This window comes from Numenius arquata, chromosome 3 (assembly GCF_964106895.1).
Source record: "Numenius arquata chromosome 3, bNumArq3.hap1.1, whole genome shotgun sequence".
NCBI classification, from domain to species: Eukaryota; Metazoa; Chordata; class Aves; order Charadriiformes; family Scolopacidae; genus Numenius; species Numenius arquata.
The window spans coordinates 16,770,530-16,786,160 of NC_133578.1; the positions used below are offsets into that span (position 1 = coordinate 16,770,530).

At 46.3% G+C, this 15,631-nt stretch overlaps 1 protein-coding gene across 1 annotated transcript in view; it reads right to left on the minus strand.

The window, feature by feature from the left end:
• Positions 1-364: 364 nt before the first annotated feature.
• Positions 365-15,631, minus strand: part of MARCHF4 (membrane associated ring-CH-type finger 4) — a 101,588-nt gene continuing 86,321 nt past the window's right edge. Inside the window, exon 4 of the mRNA XM_074145617.1 lies at positions 365-726. Coding sequence (XP_074001718.1) covers positions 365-726 — 362 coding nt within the window. The remainder of the gene's footprint in view (positions 727-15,631) is intronic.

The following is a 15,631-nucleotide window of genomic DNA, read 5'->3' on the forward strand; positions in this document are numbered from 1 at the left end:
CCCCAGAACTCTGCCTACTCAGTTTGTAGTCTGTATTGCACTTGTTTTGTTGGTTTTTTTTGTGATTTGTGTTGTTGTTTTTCTTTTCTTTTTTTTTTTTTTTTTTTTTTTTTTTAAACTAGCTGGAAAACATTGACCTCTTTAGCATGAGTGTGCAGCTCTCCCTCCACCTGCTTTTTTCCTCAGCTGGCCAGCTGCCGCCTCTTATGTCTTGTGCAGTTACCAAAAAAGAAAAGGAGAGGAGGGAAGAAAAAAAAAAAAAAAAAAGAAAAGGAAAGAGAAAGAAAAAGGCACACCATGCTCCTCTGCTTTATGAGTTCTTTGTCTCCTCCATTTCGTGTTAAGGCCTCCTGAATTCCTCGGCTCAGACCGTCGTGACCCTCATGACGAGCTCTCTGTTACTACTAGACTGACTCCTCTGTTCGTGAGGCCTCAGGTGGCTGAGTATATGCAGGATGGTATAAGCACAGTGGTGGTCAGAGAGGGTGCCTGTGGCATGGCCGGCAGCCCGTGCCCCGCTGTCGGCTGGAGCGGAGTTAGTGGCTGTACCACCAGTGGAGGACGAGTGGGTGGTTTGGGAAGAGGGGCGCTGATTTGTCCTGGTCCCTGTTTTTTGTTCCTCCATGTCCTTTGTTTTGTCATAGTTCAGCACTTTCCACTGCTGATTGACCGCCTGCCACCGTTTAAAAATCCGGTAAACCGAGGGCCCTTCGTGTATTATTAGACCTGGAGGGAAGGGGGAAAGAAATAAACATAAAACAGAAACAAAACTTTAGAAAGAACCATAAACCTACCCCAGCATCCTGCCCCCAGCAGCTGGTTAGCTCAGCTCATCCTCAGCCGGTGTTTATTCAACAATAAATCATGTATTTTAATTACCGACTGGCAGAGCACCGGTGCTCCTGCTCTGCTGGATCCCTTTTCCCCTGAATTAAAAGGATTACAGCTTTATCTCAGCAATCAATAAACGGATCGTAAATGCAGCAGAGTGAGTTATGCTCTTACAGCAAAACCGGTATCTGTTTACCAATAAATGCCCGGGGTTTATCCGTCGCTGGACAAGTTTTGCATGCTGCATAGGCATGATTCACCGAGCTACTGGCGTGTGTTTGGAGGGGGTGTCACTGGCTCTGACGCGCCGGTGACGTCTGCTGCACCAGCGCGATGTGCGTGCACAGCCCCGGTCTCTCCCCGCACACACAGCAGCAGAGCAGACGGGCACACGGGGGCCAGGGGTGGCAAAAAAAAAAAAAGGGTCTGTCTATACCTATAAATGGTTTGTCATCCTAGGCAAAGTTTTGCTCGTCTGCAGAGCAGGTACCTCATCGTACGTCATCGCTCCTGTCCAAGGGGGAAAACAATACCCTTGAAAGAAAGGGCAGATGATCTTACACGGTGTGTGGGCTGAGCACGCACAGCATGCGTATGTCCCGCTGCCCATCTGCATATACCAGAGCTGATGTCCAGGGGATGGCAGTGGGCTGTAGGACACCCCACTTCTAAACGGTCTTTTTAGTCTGGAGAAGAGAAGGCTGAGGGGGGATCTAAACAACTATAAATACTTAAAGGGTGGGTGTCAAGAGGATGGGGCCAGTCTTTTTTCAGTGGTGCCCAGTGACAGGACAAGAGGAAATGGGCCCAAACTTGAACATAGGAAGTTCCATCTAAACATGAGGAGGAACTTCTTTACTTTGAGGGTGGCAGAACACTGGAACAGGCTGCCCAGAGAGGTGGTGGAGTTTCCGTCTCTGAAGACATTCAAAACCCGCCTGGACACATTCCTGTGCAACCTGGTCTAGGTGGACCTGCTTTGGCAGGGGAGTTAGACTCGATGATCTTCAGAGGTCCCTTCCAACTCCATATAATTCTGTGATTCTGTGATTCTGTGATTGAGGGGTTAAATAATGTTAGAAGTTGTTTAGACAATGACAGTACTTGAGTATTAAGCTCTGTTATTATTCAAGCTGCCAGGCTTTGGCTAGACCCTTTGAAAGCACTAGGTCCAGCAGTGACAGCAACACTGTGATGTTCTCCACTGATGTTGGAAGAACCTGCAACTTCTTATGCAGACTGGCTTAGTGGACACCTTGTAATATAATTAACAAGCTTTGCTAGAGAGTGGGATTTATGCAGAATGGGGGGGGGGGGGTCTGAGTCTCCTTGTTTTGCAGCAATGTTTGTTAGGAAAGTGCCTTTGTGCCCCATGTAACTGAAGCCAAACCAGCAGGTAGGACTGGGTGAGTTAGCACATGAATAGCTTCATTGTTCTTAATACCAATGGCTTCACCATTCTTGGTCAGGATCAAGACTATCAGAAACATTTCTAGGAAAAGCAGCTCTCTTGCTTGCCTGTTGCAAGCATATAAATACAAGAGCAAAGAACAAAAGACCCACAAGAAATAAGAAGCAAACTCATGCCTAAACGAGGAGGATGCCTCGACCAGCAGTGGGTGGGGAGATGATGGTCACCACAGAATAATGTGTTTTACTGCTACCCCTGATGAATCAAATGCTAGGGCTTTACCCTCCCCACAGCTTTTCCAGACTCTTCTAGTTTCTGATGGCAGATAACTACTGGAGTAAACCTATATTATATCAAAACACAAAATATCCGAAGGTCATCCAACCCTTAGGGCTGATCTTCCCATTGCTCACTGATGGTTTCTTAGGGTCTGCATATGATTTTAGAGAGTTTACACCCTAGCTTCAGTACAGATTGAGTTTCCAGACTCTCTGGTTTTAAGCATAACTAGAAGCCCTGCTGACTTGGTCACAGATTAGCTTCAGGGAGACTCTCACATTCATTGTAATGGGGTTCTGAGCCTCTTTACTGGCTGTAGAAGTAACCGCATTGGATATTTTAAGTATGAAGATCTGACTATTTTGTGACAGGGACTAGCATTGGGCGCTACAGTATGAGAGGGATCTTCCCTCTGGTTCCCATAGACCACTGAGATTGCACAGCTGTAATCCTGCAGCAATGCCAGCTTCTCATAACCAAACACCATGATGTCATAATAGAAAAAAATGTATTTTTTCCTCCCTATTTTGAAACATGGTTGAGAATTCTGACATCTTCTGATCAAAGCATCAACCATAAAAAGCAGGACTTAGGGAAAGCCTCTAGATCCAGCCAAGGAGACAAAGCTTTGAAGCAGGCCTGAAGTGGATCAGCCTATGACAAGGGACATTAGATGTATATTTAAATGAGCTGTCTGATCTGTAATGAATGAAATTCCACTCTGATCAATGACAGAGCCAATGTTTCTCTGAGACCACTTTAAGCCTTGGATAAAAGAGCCGAAATCGAATGTTTTCTGCTTGGCTGTAGAACATTCTCCATAGAATCAAATCCATTCTCCAAAGTATTAAACACTGAGCCAGGATTGTAAATCTATTCTTAATTACCTTATCACAAATATTTAATGCGCAGCCTGATTCAAGAGGGCTGTTTATAAAATTCTTGTTTGTTTGCCTTCTAATTATAAATGTTTATGATCTTATGCAATTAACTGTGTGATGCTGATGGATGGGTTGCTGAGTCAACTGAGCACCTGTTTTCTTAGATAATTTTGGTTTCCAAATATTTATAAAACTACAAAATAACTTGTTTTCCTCTGTATTTACTGGGCTTTAAATTACTTATCGATTTCCCAGTGTCAAGCTCAGGAAGCTGTAAAATTAAAAAGGAACCAAGTGGAGGGGTGGGCAGGGAGGCGGAAGTAACAGTGATTCATTTGCAAGAGTGAATGCCAAGAGTAAGCAAGAGTCCATCAGTTTATATCAAGCTGTAGGACGCTTAATGCTCCCATTGAAACAAATTTTGTCTGCCTGAGATTAATTAGGATAGGAATTCCTACGATCAGCTCTGTGCATCTGCTTCCAGAGACACCCCTCCCTCAAGGATCATTCTTGTTTACAGAGGTGAAACTTTCCAATTAAAGGCCAGACTTAAGTGGGAAATCCTTCAGGAAGAACTGCATTCAAATGGAAGTGTCCAGCTAGAAGCTATTATTCCATAAGTCAAACCCTGTGTATGTGGGGAAGAGAGCAGGTTAGTATGAATTTCTCTCTTTGTACACTTCTCTCTTTTCAACATGAAAATGTCTATATGAGAATTTGAGATGGATTCTGGTAGTGGCCTAGTGCTTTTCCACTCCTCCCAGGTTTATCTTGCCCTCTTCTGCTTCACAAAATCTGTCCTCAATGGATGCTCTGTGAAAACCATCCTCTTTGGAAGGAAAATCTTTGCGAGTTTGCCTTGTCCATGAAATCCCTTGTTTGTAGTGCTGATGAAAGGAAAATCCTATGGAATGTGGGGACTAAAGATGTGCTATTCTCATTCCCATTTTCTCATGGAGAGACCTGGCTGGACCAGCACCAGAAGAAATTCCTTGGGCTGAAAATTGTTGAATGCTAGAAGTATTCAAGGGAACTATAATATACACTTGTCTTGTTCTTATTTCACCCTTGTGTCTGTTTGTGGCCATTGATGGAAACAGGGCAGCTGGCTAGATGGAGCCTTGGTCATTCTTATATTCTTAGACATTTCTACTTGCAGTGGCTTGTACCATGAAGATTTCCCAGATGGCTCTGGAGCTGGAGATAGCCCATATTATGTGATGGGGTCATTAAACTGACAGCAGCGGGCAAAAAAAATTTCTAATGCCTCTGCTTGCATTGGCACGTTGATGTGGCCGTGCTGTTCCCAGGACAAGACATAGTACCTTGGTAAGGACTAACACGGTAGGGCTAGCCCAGTGCAGGGCTCCGAATTAACACGTGCTGAATCTGGATCGGTATGTACAGGAAACCATGCTGATCTTTTTTCATTGTGTTCACTCTCTCCATATATATTAGCCTTTTCTGCTCTTGCTCTTGTGGCTTTATTATTATTGAGTCAATGCAAAGGGTCAGATCATGGTCAGCCCTGTGGAGCTTTGTAAAGTCCAGACCGGAGGGACTAGTGATTATCCTGGGTGCAGGGATTACTTCCCAGAGCTGAGAGGCTGCTTTGTGCTTCACAGCACAGGCAAACACAACAATACCTTGGCAATAGGTTATACCAAAACTGTACACATTGCTTACGCTGGTATCTTATGCTTCCTTTCATTTATTATACATGGGAGAGCACCCAGCACCTAACCACTGCTCTTACGCAAAACTGTCACAGTAAGTGACCCAGCCCCAGAGAGCACAGAGCCTGGTTGGTCCAGATTGGAACATGGGCAAAACCCAGATGTAAAAAGGACAACTGCGTTTGTGCCTCCGGATGGGCAAGGGAGGATCAACTGGCACACCACCATCCTGTGAGACTAACCCAAGCCATTGTGAGCCTCCAATTTAAGGCAAACTTGGAGCAGCAGTTTCCCAGAAATGACAAGCAGTCACCTTCTGCACATTGTCAGCCTCTGCCACCAAGTGATCTTTTCACCAGGACTTTCAGCCTCTAATTAACCTTCCTCTTATTCCAGCACTTGCCATGCATTTTCTTGAAAGAGACAGGTAAATTTTTGGGACAGGAACTGTTTCTCATGTTTTCCAGTAAAGAAACAACCAAAACAAGGCTTCTGCTGACAGTGAGTGGTACATCACCCCTGAGCTGACGCTCACATTATCTGCAGGAGGAAAAATCACAGTCCGTTCCAGCCAGTTACTCTGTCCTGCTTCTCATAAAGTCCCTGTCCTGCCACCTGAGCTGTCACCTCTTATGGCACCTGTGATCAAAGCTGAGTGTTTGCATCCACAGCAGCGGTGGCTCAGGCCAAGGCAAACCAATCCTCCTGGGAGATAACACTTTCATTGCCGGGTGTTCACTCTACTGACATCGCTGTGTACACAAACCCTTCCCTCGATTTCTGTGAATTCTTTCAGCTTTTGTGGTAATCTCATATTTCCCCACTTTGTTCCCAAAACTCCATCAGCTCCACTCTCACTTAACTTTTTGCCTTAATCTCATCCTAAGTGCTCCATCCTTAGCCTCTGTTTATCTTAACCTAAGAGCAGAAAAGTGGCAGTGCTGGTTCAGACGAGGGGTCTGTCTGTCACAGCATCCTGCCTCCAGCAGTGGCCAACACGGTGTAAAAACAAAGCCAGGAGAGCGATGTTTCCCTGATGGGCTCTGCACACTGCAGGGACCATACCTAGCCACAGGTGGTCTCTTTAGGCTCATTTATGTTCCCCAACCACAGGTTTTTAGTGTAGTACAGTAAAGTGTACTGACTTTTGCTCTGCACTCTGCATTTGCTCAAGTTCGGCTGCCTCGCCACTTCCCAAATTCTCACAGTCCCCATGAGATCACTCTTTTCCAAAAAGTGCTTTAGAAATAACCATGAATCTCTGCCTCTCCCCAGCTTTGCAAGTACCTCACAGTATGCGGGAGATGAATCACCGAGCTCCCTCTGGACCGTTCCAACCCGTACCACTTTTCAGTGTCGTCCCCTGTACTTTATCCCTCATCCATGATACAAGATAGTGCTTGGTGATAAACTGGGAAAAGAGAGCCAGAGGGACCTTTTCCTGCAAATACAGGGTGAGGAAGGGGCAGCTGGTGTCTGGCATCGCTCAGCATTGTGGCAGGGTCTGAATATGACAAGTTCTTTAGAAAACTTAGCATCTTTAAATCCTCCAGTGGCAAGCAATGGGGAAGAGGGTGAACCAGGGAGCAGGAAGAGGTAGATTTGTAATTGAAAGTAATGTCGTGGCACCAGTGAGACTCTGCACTTGGGCTGATTTGAGAGGGGAGATGTGAACATCGGAGTTGACCAGGTGGGGAATCAGATAGTGCCCTCCCTCTCCTCACTCCTGTTCATAATCTCCAAAACCTCTTTATTTTGTCCCCCTTCTTTTGCAGTCCCCAGAGCAGAGAGGTGCAGAATCAGCACTGCATATCTCACCTTCCTTTCAATATCCTGATGACATAAACTGATCTGTCACAGAATCTCTGTCCTCGGCAGCGTGACTGCCTGGTCCAGCTTCTGTTTGGGATTCTGATTTCTCCTTCCTAAGAATAGTGCTTTGCACTTCTCTTTATTCAATTCCATCTTGTTGATTTCTCCAATTTGCTGATATAATTTATGATTTCTGATCTGATCCTCCAGAGTGCTTTCAGCCTTTCCAAGCTTGGTGTCATCTGTGAATTTTATAACACTTCCCATTTCACTATCTAAGCCATTAATAAAAAATATTGAAGACAGCAAACTCCAAAACAGTCCTACTTGAAATGTGTTTCCAGTACACCGCTGACAACTACTGAGAAAGCAGTTTTTCAATTGGCTGTACACCTGCATTATAGTTATTTATCTAGATCACATTTCTCTGGTTTGTTTGGGAGAATCACAAGGCAAAGCATCAAAAGCATTGCCTATGTCACGGTATATCAAACTGACTGCTCCTCCCTTAGCAACTAGGACATTTACTCTTCCAAATTAGATACGGTTATACTCTTGTGCTCATCAATTGGCTGGTTAAAAAATATTCTAATATCTTTCTATGAATGTTCAGCTGATTTGCCCTTCAATTCTTTGATCCTCAGTTCCTACCTTCTTTAATGATAGACATTATATTTAAAGCTAGGTAATCTGCTTGCATTTCCCCAGCTGCCTGGCACCTCCTGCATCTTCCCCAAGTTCCTCATTCTAAAACGCTCATGGGTCAGAGACTGTTCCCGTAGCTTCTTCTGAAGTTCATTAGGACATGATGACAAGGACAGAGCTATCTCGTTTGAATGTTTTTGAGTCTGTTCTTTTCTGATTCTGCCCTGGGCTCCTTTCTCCTCATTAAAATTATTTCAGTTAGGTTTTGAAGACTGAAACAAAGGCAACATTTAACTGTTTTGCCCTTTTTGCATCAAATATTATTTGAGGTCTTAGACTTGCTGCCTTCTTGTTACTTACCTATGCTTATGGACCTATTTCTTGTTGCCTTTTGTATCGCTAGATGGTAATCCTGGGGCTCAGCTCTGAGGGCTCCCCATGCCTGTGTGACTCCTAGAGTCTTGCCATTAGTTGCAGGCTTTTCTTTCTGCCTTTTGTGTGATTGCAGCTTCTGATTTTGGGTCCTCAAAGAGCTCCTGATGCAGCCTCAATGCTCTCTTCCCACGCTTATGAGCTCTCCCCTGCACAGACACAGTTTGCTGTTGTGCCTTTAGTATCATCCCTTTTGGCAGCCACGAGCTGTTCACGGCTCTTTTATCCTTCAGATTCCCTTCCCAAGAGACACTCCCTGCTCTGGTCCCCTGAGGCTGCTGCCACTGCTTTTCTGGAGTCCATTATCCTCACATACTTTTCTTCAGCTCAGGAATGCTTTCATTGCACAGTCACTTTTCATACAAACTACAGCTACATTCACATTTTCAGGAATTCTTTGCTTTCAGATGAAATCCAATAAGAAGTATAGACTCCTTCATAACTGCTTTCCAAAATATAAATTTTGTCCCCCAAATGTTTCAAGAGCTTAGTGGGCAGTCTGTCTTGCATACAGGAGAAGTCCAGGTAATGGATGACCTGGGACCTCTGGTGCTGTCTTTTAAACGGTTCTGGTAGTTGCAAGACACTGGACCAGTGAGCAGGATGTCTCTAGTCCTCAAGACATCTAGCAAAGGTCTGCTCTGAATAATGCTGGAACTGTACAAGGAGGGTGTATGAGCTTAGAAATGTCCAGCATTGAATGACATATAGTATAAATTGAAAATGTATTTATAATGGTTATACCTTGAGTGAATGCTTAGCATATGGAAAAAATAATTAGCTGATTACAATCAGGCATTTTCTTATCAATCAGTCTCTATGCACATTTTTTTAATATCTAAAGAACTGATTAAATATGTATGAATCCAGGCTGTGTTTTGGCTCAGCAGAACGGGGGCAGCTGCATGGCTGAACCCTGTTGAGCACTGTTGATCACTAGATGACATGGGCTCTCATGGAGCCCGCGGGTCTGGGAAAGACAAAATACTCCTTCTTCTGCCCATCACCCTCTAAGTGCATTTGCTGTAATGGGGCTGCACTGGTAGGCAGCTTTCACAGTGATATTTATGCCATGCTTGGCTCTCCTCAGGCCACAGAGGCCACAACTCCAGCAAAACTGAAACTGAGCCCCTCAAAGGATGAGACCTTCGTGGCTTGGGCAGAGTCACCACCAGCATACACAGAGAAGCTGCTCACAGCTGTCCTGGGGAGGTATTTTGTGGAGGTATGGACTCTTCCATTTCAAGTCATTAACAGCCCAAACAGGCTGGCCCCCGAGCCTTCAACTGCTGACTAACAGGCAAACCTTGTGCTTATTACAGCTTGTCTCCTCTCGTGCAAGCTGGGGTTCAAGGACAGCTCTGCCTCAAAGCTTTCTCAGCCACAGGTGGGCCAGGACCCCCCACAAAGGCAGAGAGAGCCCTTCTCCTTCCCTGCCTCCTCTGCTCCATCTGGCAGAGCAATGGGAGCAGCAGGTCCCATCTGGGCGGGTGGTTATCCTATGCCCCAAGCTCTCTGCAGCCATTAACACCCACCCCCAGACTCAGCAAGAGCCCTGCTAGCTGGGAGATGGATCCAGCACACCGTCATCTCAGAGGGTCCTCACAGTTGCTGTTCCACCAGGCAAGCAATCATGGCAGACCTTGCCAGCTGCCACGCTGGGGCAGAGCGTGGGGGGCTAGGGAAATGAGGCAGCTCTTTTATTACGGATGGGAGTGCTTGATGTGACAGCTGGGAGTGTTTCTCCTCCAGGGACCACTGAGATTTTGCAGGATGCTGCTGAGCTATATGGCAAGAGACAACTTCCAGGTCGTGACACCGCAACACATCATGACTTCATGTAACACAGTGATTTCTGTGCGCACAGGGTGCTATGGGTTCTCCTTGGAAGCAGGAGCAGTCCATCCCACATACGTGGCATTTGTAGCTGGCGAAAGAGCAATGCTTTATCCAGTGGGATGAATTGAGAGGACAGGTAGGACTGCCTCTCACAGGGCTTGTGGAGCTGGGGGCAGTCTGTTGTAGGAGCACTGGGGGAGCTTTTATGGCTGCCAGGTAGATGCCAACTTCTCTGCGAGGTGCTACCTTCATCCCAGGGCAGCCATCCTCATTCACATCCTCTGCCCACCCTCATGTTCCTATCCAACACATGGGCTAGGCCCTGTAGGGCTGAGCTGGTAAGGTCCCAAATGAGGAAAGACTGGCGAAATTAAGAAGCTGACAGGAGGTGTCCAAGGGACAGGAAATTCCTTTTCATTCAGCACTCCCACATGTTTTGTTTGTAATGGGAAGACAGTATCAGTTGTCTGTAGGATGCCACCTGTAGCAGAGGAGCTGGGCTGACCCTGGGAACCACACACCCCAACATCATTGCTTTAAAAATGCGACAGTATTTTCAGCTGTAAGCATAGGAGCTACCAAGCACCACAGCTTTCTCCTGCCCAGACTAGCACATTTACACGTTGCCTCAAAACTGGGACAGAAAAACCCAAACAAAACAAAACAAGAAATAACAGCAAAAATAGGTAAAATAAAACCCAGAGAAATCCTTGCTCAGGCAATAGATAAACCATAAACAAAAGCACTCCTGTAAACTCAGCTGGCTGTGGACAGCTACAGCAGAATGGATGTTGTCCCCTTAAGGGATCTTGTACTCCTGTGGTATTTAATTCACAGCACACGATAAAGCAGAGGATTAAAGGGCCGTCTCTAGCTATGCAGGCAGCAATAAATGAGGCTCTTCTTGGAAAAGGCAAATAAATAAATAAAGACGGGAGCTCCACCAGCGGAACAGCCTTGCTTCTGAATCATGCATCTCCAGCAGCATTCCCTGCTTGTGAGTCTACCCATGACTGTGCCAGTATAGGAGAGATAGGGCTTGGAGGCAATACCCAAATACCCCTTTTCTCTTAAAGGTTCCCCTCCTTGCTTTGCAGATAGGATTATATAGACCCTCTTGGTGCCTTTTCCCCCCAAATTTAAAATGGAGATAATGGCAACACCCCACATCTTGAAAAGATTTTTTGCACAAGAGGTGAGAGACATCCATCTTCGTGCATGACAGATACTCTTAGGTCTTTAAAAGAAAGGAATAAATAATCATTTCAAACTAGATTGACCAGAGCACTGGCCAAATGCACACCCTGGTCTCTGCATGATTTTATGGGTCTTTTCTACATTCAGGTTTCCAAACATTCCCTGACAGAAGTCCACGGAGCTGGATACTCTTGCTGAGGAGAGAAAAAGCACATGGTTTCCATTTCACTACGCTTGCACCATGGCAGTCAGTCCTCCAGTCTGGGTTCCTGAACCTTTCTATCCTATAGCTAATGGTACTTTGACGAAAGCTCTGCCTCTGCAGTCCTGCTGGATCCTCAGCCATTCCTGGGATATTTCTTTAAAGGGAAAGCTGGACAACAGCATTGTTTTGTGTAGGGTTTGGAAATCTGGCTTCACACTTTCTTGGAGTGAGACTTGAAAGTCATGCTGTCCCGAGAATGAAAGAATACATACATATTTTCAGGCAGGTGAGAATGTTTCATTTGGACTTGAATTTTTTTAAAATGTTGTATTCCAATTCTGACACTGAATTTAAAATACTCAGCATGAGCAGTCATCTCTAAATGCTAAATCAAAATGCTTTGTTCAATAATGATCAAAACATGACATTTGCTTATTGAAGATAGAACTACTGCCTCCTTCTCTGCTTTTATTAGCAAATGAAATTCTGTAAGAAAAAAAATGGGAATAGTTTCACAGTTTTTCATTTTCTAAGGAATGCAGGTCCCATCTGAGCCAAATCCCTCCAGACTGCTCCAGCCACCCAAGTGCTCTTCCACTAAGAGGAACAGGGACCAGTTAGAAGAGACATAAAGGTGGGTACAGATCACCCTTAACAGAGCATCCCCTATGGTAATAGGCTAAATTAATGGACCTGGGAGTGCCTCTGAAATTGCAGGTTGGCTTGTCCGTTACCATTGCTTCTACCCCCTTGTTGGAGCGAGATGTGGGCATCTTTCCCCTCTGCCATGGAGCAAAGTATCTGTAAGCAAGTTGTATCTGGGTCTGAAAGATGGCTCTGTTGATAGGTAGCCAACCCTCCAGAAGAAGAACCAATCAGTCACTAATTAGAAGCAATCCCAGAGCTGGATTGATGTGGCTTTGTGTTAATCCCTTCTTACGTCTGTTTCTGGCTCCCTACAGAGCTGGGGACACACCAAAAGCAGCCTCATCCACTGTGAATGGGGGATGATACCCCTGCAGCCTCATCTTTGACTATGGAGTTGACTTCTCTTGCTACAGTCACACAGGCGTGCCGTGGACCATAGCCTCCCGCTTCCAGGAGTAATTTGTCTGTGGGATGGAGGCTGTAGTAGGAGGAGCAATAGGACAGAAGGCAGTTGGAAAAACACAGCCTGGCACAAAGCTGAGGACTTGTTCCATCCTTTACTAGACAGCACAATTTATGCAGCTGGTGCGGGAGATCCTACCAGCTGCCTACCAGGGAATCTCCTGCCGTAGCGTAGAAGCTGTGACAGGCAGGTGAGTGCTTCTGCCTCTGCCCACAGATGGGAACTTAACCCAGGGACACCAGGCACTTGATTCCAGCACGGGGTTTAATGACAATGAAACATCGTTCTGACTATAACGTATCACACTCAAAAGCACAAGATGCAGTTCGCAAGGCAAAAGGATTTCTTTTCCCCCTCAGAAAATGTTAATTATGTTGCCCTCATTAAATGCTAAACACACTGATCCACTGGAGCAGAGAGCACCATATGGTTATTCATGACAAAATACATCTCTGGAGCCTGTTGCAACAGTGGGAAACTGCGTGGAGATGGATGTGGTGAAGGATCGTGCCGTTGAAAGGACACATGTGAAAGGCCAGGTGCTGCTCTGCCTGTGCTGGAAGCCAAGATCCTTCCCTGCAAAAAGGGAGGGGGTTCAGAGCCAGGTCCAAACCCCGTGGCTCTTTGCTCAGCAGCGACATGCTCGTTCTGCGGAGAGCTGCCGGAGCTGCACGGGAGTTCAGCCGGCGCATTGAGCCTCTGCAGGAATGCCCGCTGGTGGAAGCAGCACACATGCACGCACGCCGGCTGGCCCACTCCGCTCTCTTATTGAATAATCAATGCAGCATTAGATAAAAATAGGTCCCATCTTTCAGGAACGGAGGGGTGGCATGTCTCGGCTTTGCCGAGCATCCGCTGTTCCTGGAGAGTGGCCAAGAGTTCAGTCGGCAGATCAGCCGTGCAGCGTCGCTTCTCGTGCTGCTGGCCCAGGCACAGGGCCCTCAAGGACTGCTCTCGAGGGACGGTCCCTGCCCAGCTAGATGGAGAACCCCACGAGGCACCCTGCAGGTACCGTTCCTGTCTCCACACCCCGCTTTACAGCTGATAAATCAATGATTTGCTCAGTGGGTTTTCAAGCATGCACATTGTGGCTGAATGTATGCAAACCAGGATTCACAGTGAAAATAAAAAGCGGAACGGCTGCCTTACTTTACCCCAGCTGCTTGCTCTGATGACAGGGCCTGGATCTGCCCTATCATTAGCTCCTGGTAGCTCCAGTTTGCAGGCAAACTGGGCAAGAAGTGCATGAAAAGTGTGGCAAGCAGTGCATTAAGCTGAAGTGCATGGAAGACTTCTGCATACTCTCATGGGTCTCTTCCAGGTACATTGAAGCCATGCTGTCTGGGTTGGTCCCAGGTTTCTCCTCTGAAGACATTTGCTGAACTTCTCTGCCTTGTGCTCTTGCCTTTAGGGTGTCATCAAGCCAATGCATGGGCTTGGTGCTTCCCCAAAACTGATTCCCTAGAGCTGTAGCAACTCTTCCTGCTTTGCACCTTGAGTGTCTACACAGACCTGAATAAGAACACCTGCTTTCCTTTTGAGAATCAGATCAATACAGAGGAAGACCCTGAAGACACTTAGTTTCTCAGTTTCTCTTTATTTTATTGGGACTTTGGCTTCTAAATCCTTTGAATGCTGAGGGCCCAAGTGACCTGACTAGAAAACACCCTGAGGCCACCTCAGCCTGGCCTTTCCTCTAGGAAGCAAAGCTCATTTAAAATGAAACCACATTAGTCTTGGCAGGAAGTTTGAATTGTGACTGTCTCAAGGAAGCTCCATTAATTACTGTTCCCATTGCACTATGAAAGATCAAATGCTGTGGATCGGTTTTAATTGGCTATTGATTTCTTATGTTATAACCTACGGTTGTGCTGAGATGCCGTTAGACGTACTGGATGCTTTTGATTATTTTTGCTGGCAGCTGGGATTAAAAAACAGCGGGCACACACTTCCTGATCTGTAATGGATTGCCATGGTGTGCCAACAGAAATCATTGGCAGGATGAATGGTCCTCCTTTGCCTGTCTCTTGTGCTATTGAGCTGCAGTGCAGTTACTGTTGTGAAGGCAAATACCCTCAGGGACCGGCTGCCAAGGAAATCGAGGTAAAAGCTTCAGAGAGCATGAGGATTTAGTGCTTGTGAAAGTGCGTGGTTCAGCACCAAGGCAGGGTGAGTCAGAAAGCAAGGACGGGGTGGGCATGGACAAAGCAACAGTCTCCAGCAGACAGTGATCCAAGGAGAGGCAGATGGGATCGCTTTCGCATTGCCGGGGATGCCATCCCAGGGATACCCCTGTGAGGGCAAGCAGGACTGCACACACAAGCGGTGACAGTGACAGCCTTGCCCACACAGCCTGCTCATGGCCTTCCTGGGACACGCTTCCCCCTTGGAGCCCATCTGGTGACGCCTGAGCCTAGACTGTGACACGCTCTCATTAGCTGGCAGAGCTCTTCCTTGTTTAACAGGAGATGGTTTCCTGTCCTCCTGACCCCAAATGACACCTTAATCTACAAACGCTGACTTTCCTTAATTGCACCTTGTCAGAGAGAGAGGCAAACCCCTTCTTCCCCCTCCAAGGACCATCATTTAATTAACAGGCAGGTATCTCTCAGGATTTACAGCCTGGCTCTAAGCTGCTACTCTCCCTACTCAGTAACTCAGGCCTGTGAAGGCTCACTCCATTTATCTCTGCATTTCAATAACTGCATTTCTGCTAATCCCTCTCTATGCCAGCTTTCTGGATTTACCTCTCATGGACCTATGGAGAGAGTAGTTAATCAAATGAACAGTCCCCATTTCACTTTTAATTCACTTCCTGGTCGCTGATCTCAAATGTCTGTGTTGTGGATGGCTTCATAGCAGAGCAATGTCTCTGCTGGCACCATTACCAGTTTCTCGTTTAATCCAACTCTCGTATCTGTCCCACAGACATGACCAGAGATAGCACATGTGAAAGAGAGAGAGATCTGAATCAGACGTTGGGCCAGACTGGATATCAAGAAGCATTTTGTTTGCTCCTCCTTCACAAACTGGGATCATCTCTCCACAACCTGTTCTTGACATATGTTTTCTAACGGGTTCTCAAAAAGAATTCCAGTATTGGACACTCTCAGAAATCCCAAGCAATCCTTTCTAGTGCTTTCTGCACTCCTATTAGATGCCTGAGAACAAGGGGGAGAACAATGTTGAAAGACTGTCTTGCACATCTTGCCCAGACGGACGTACCAGCTTCTGGTACCTGGGGCCATACCAACTGTCCTGCTGGTCGTGAGGAGGAGATTCATTTCATTTTGGTTGTGGTTTTGTTTCCAT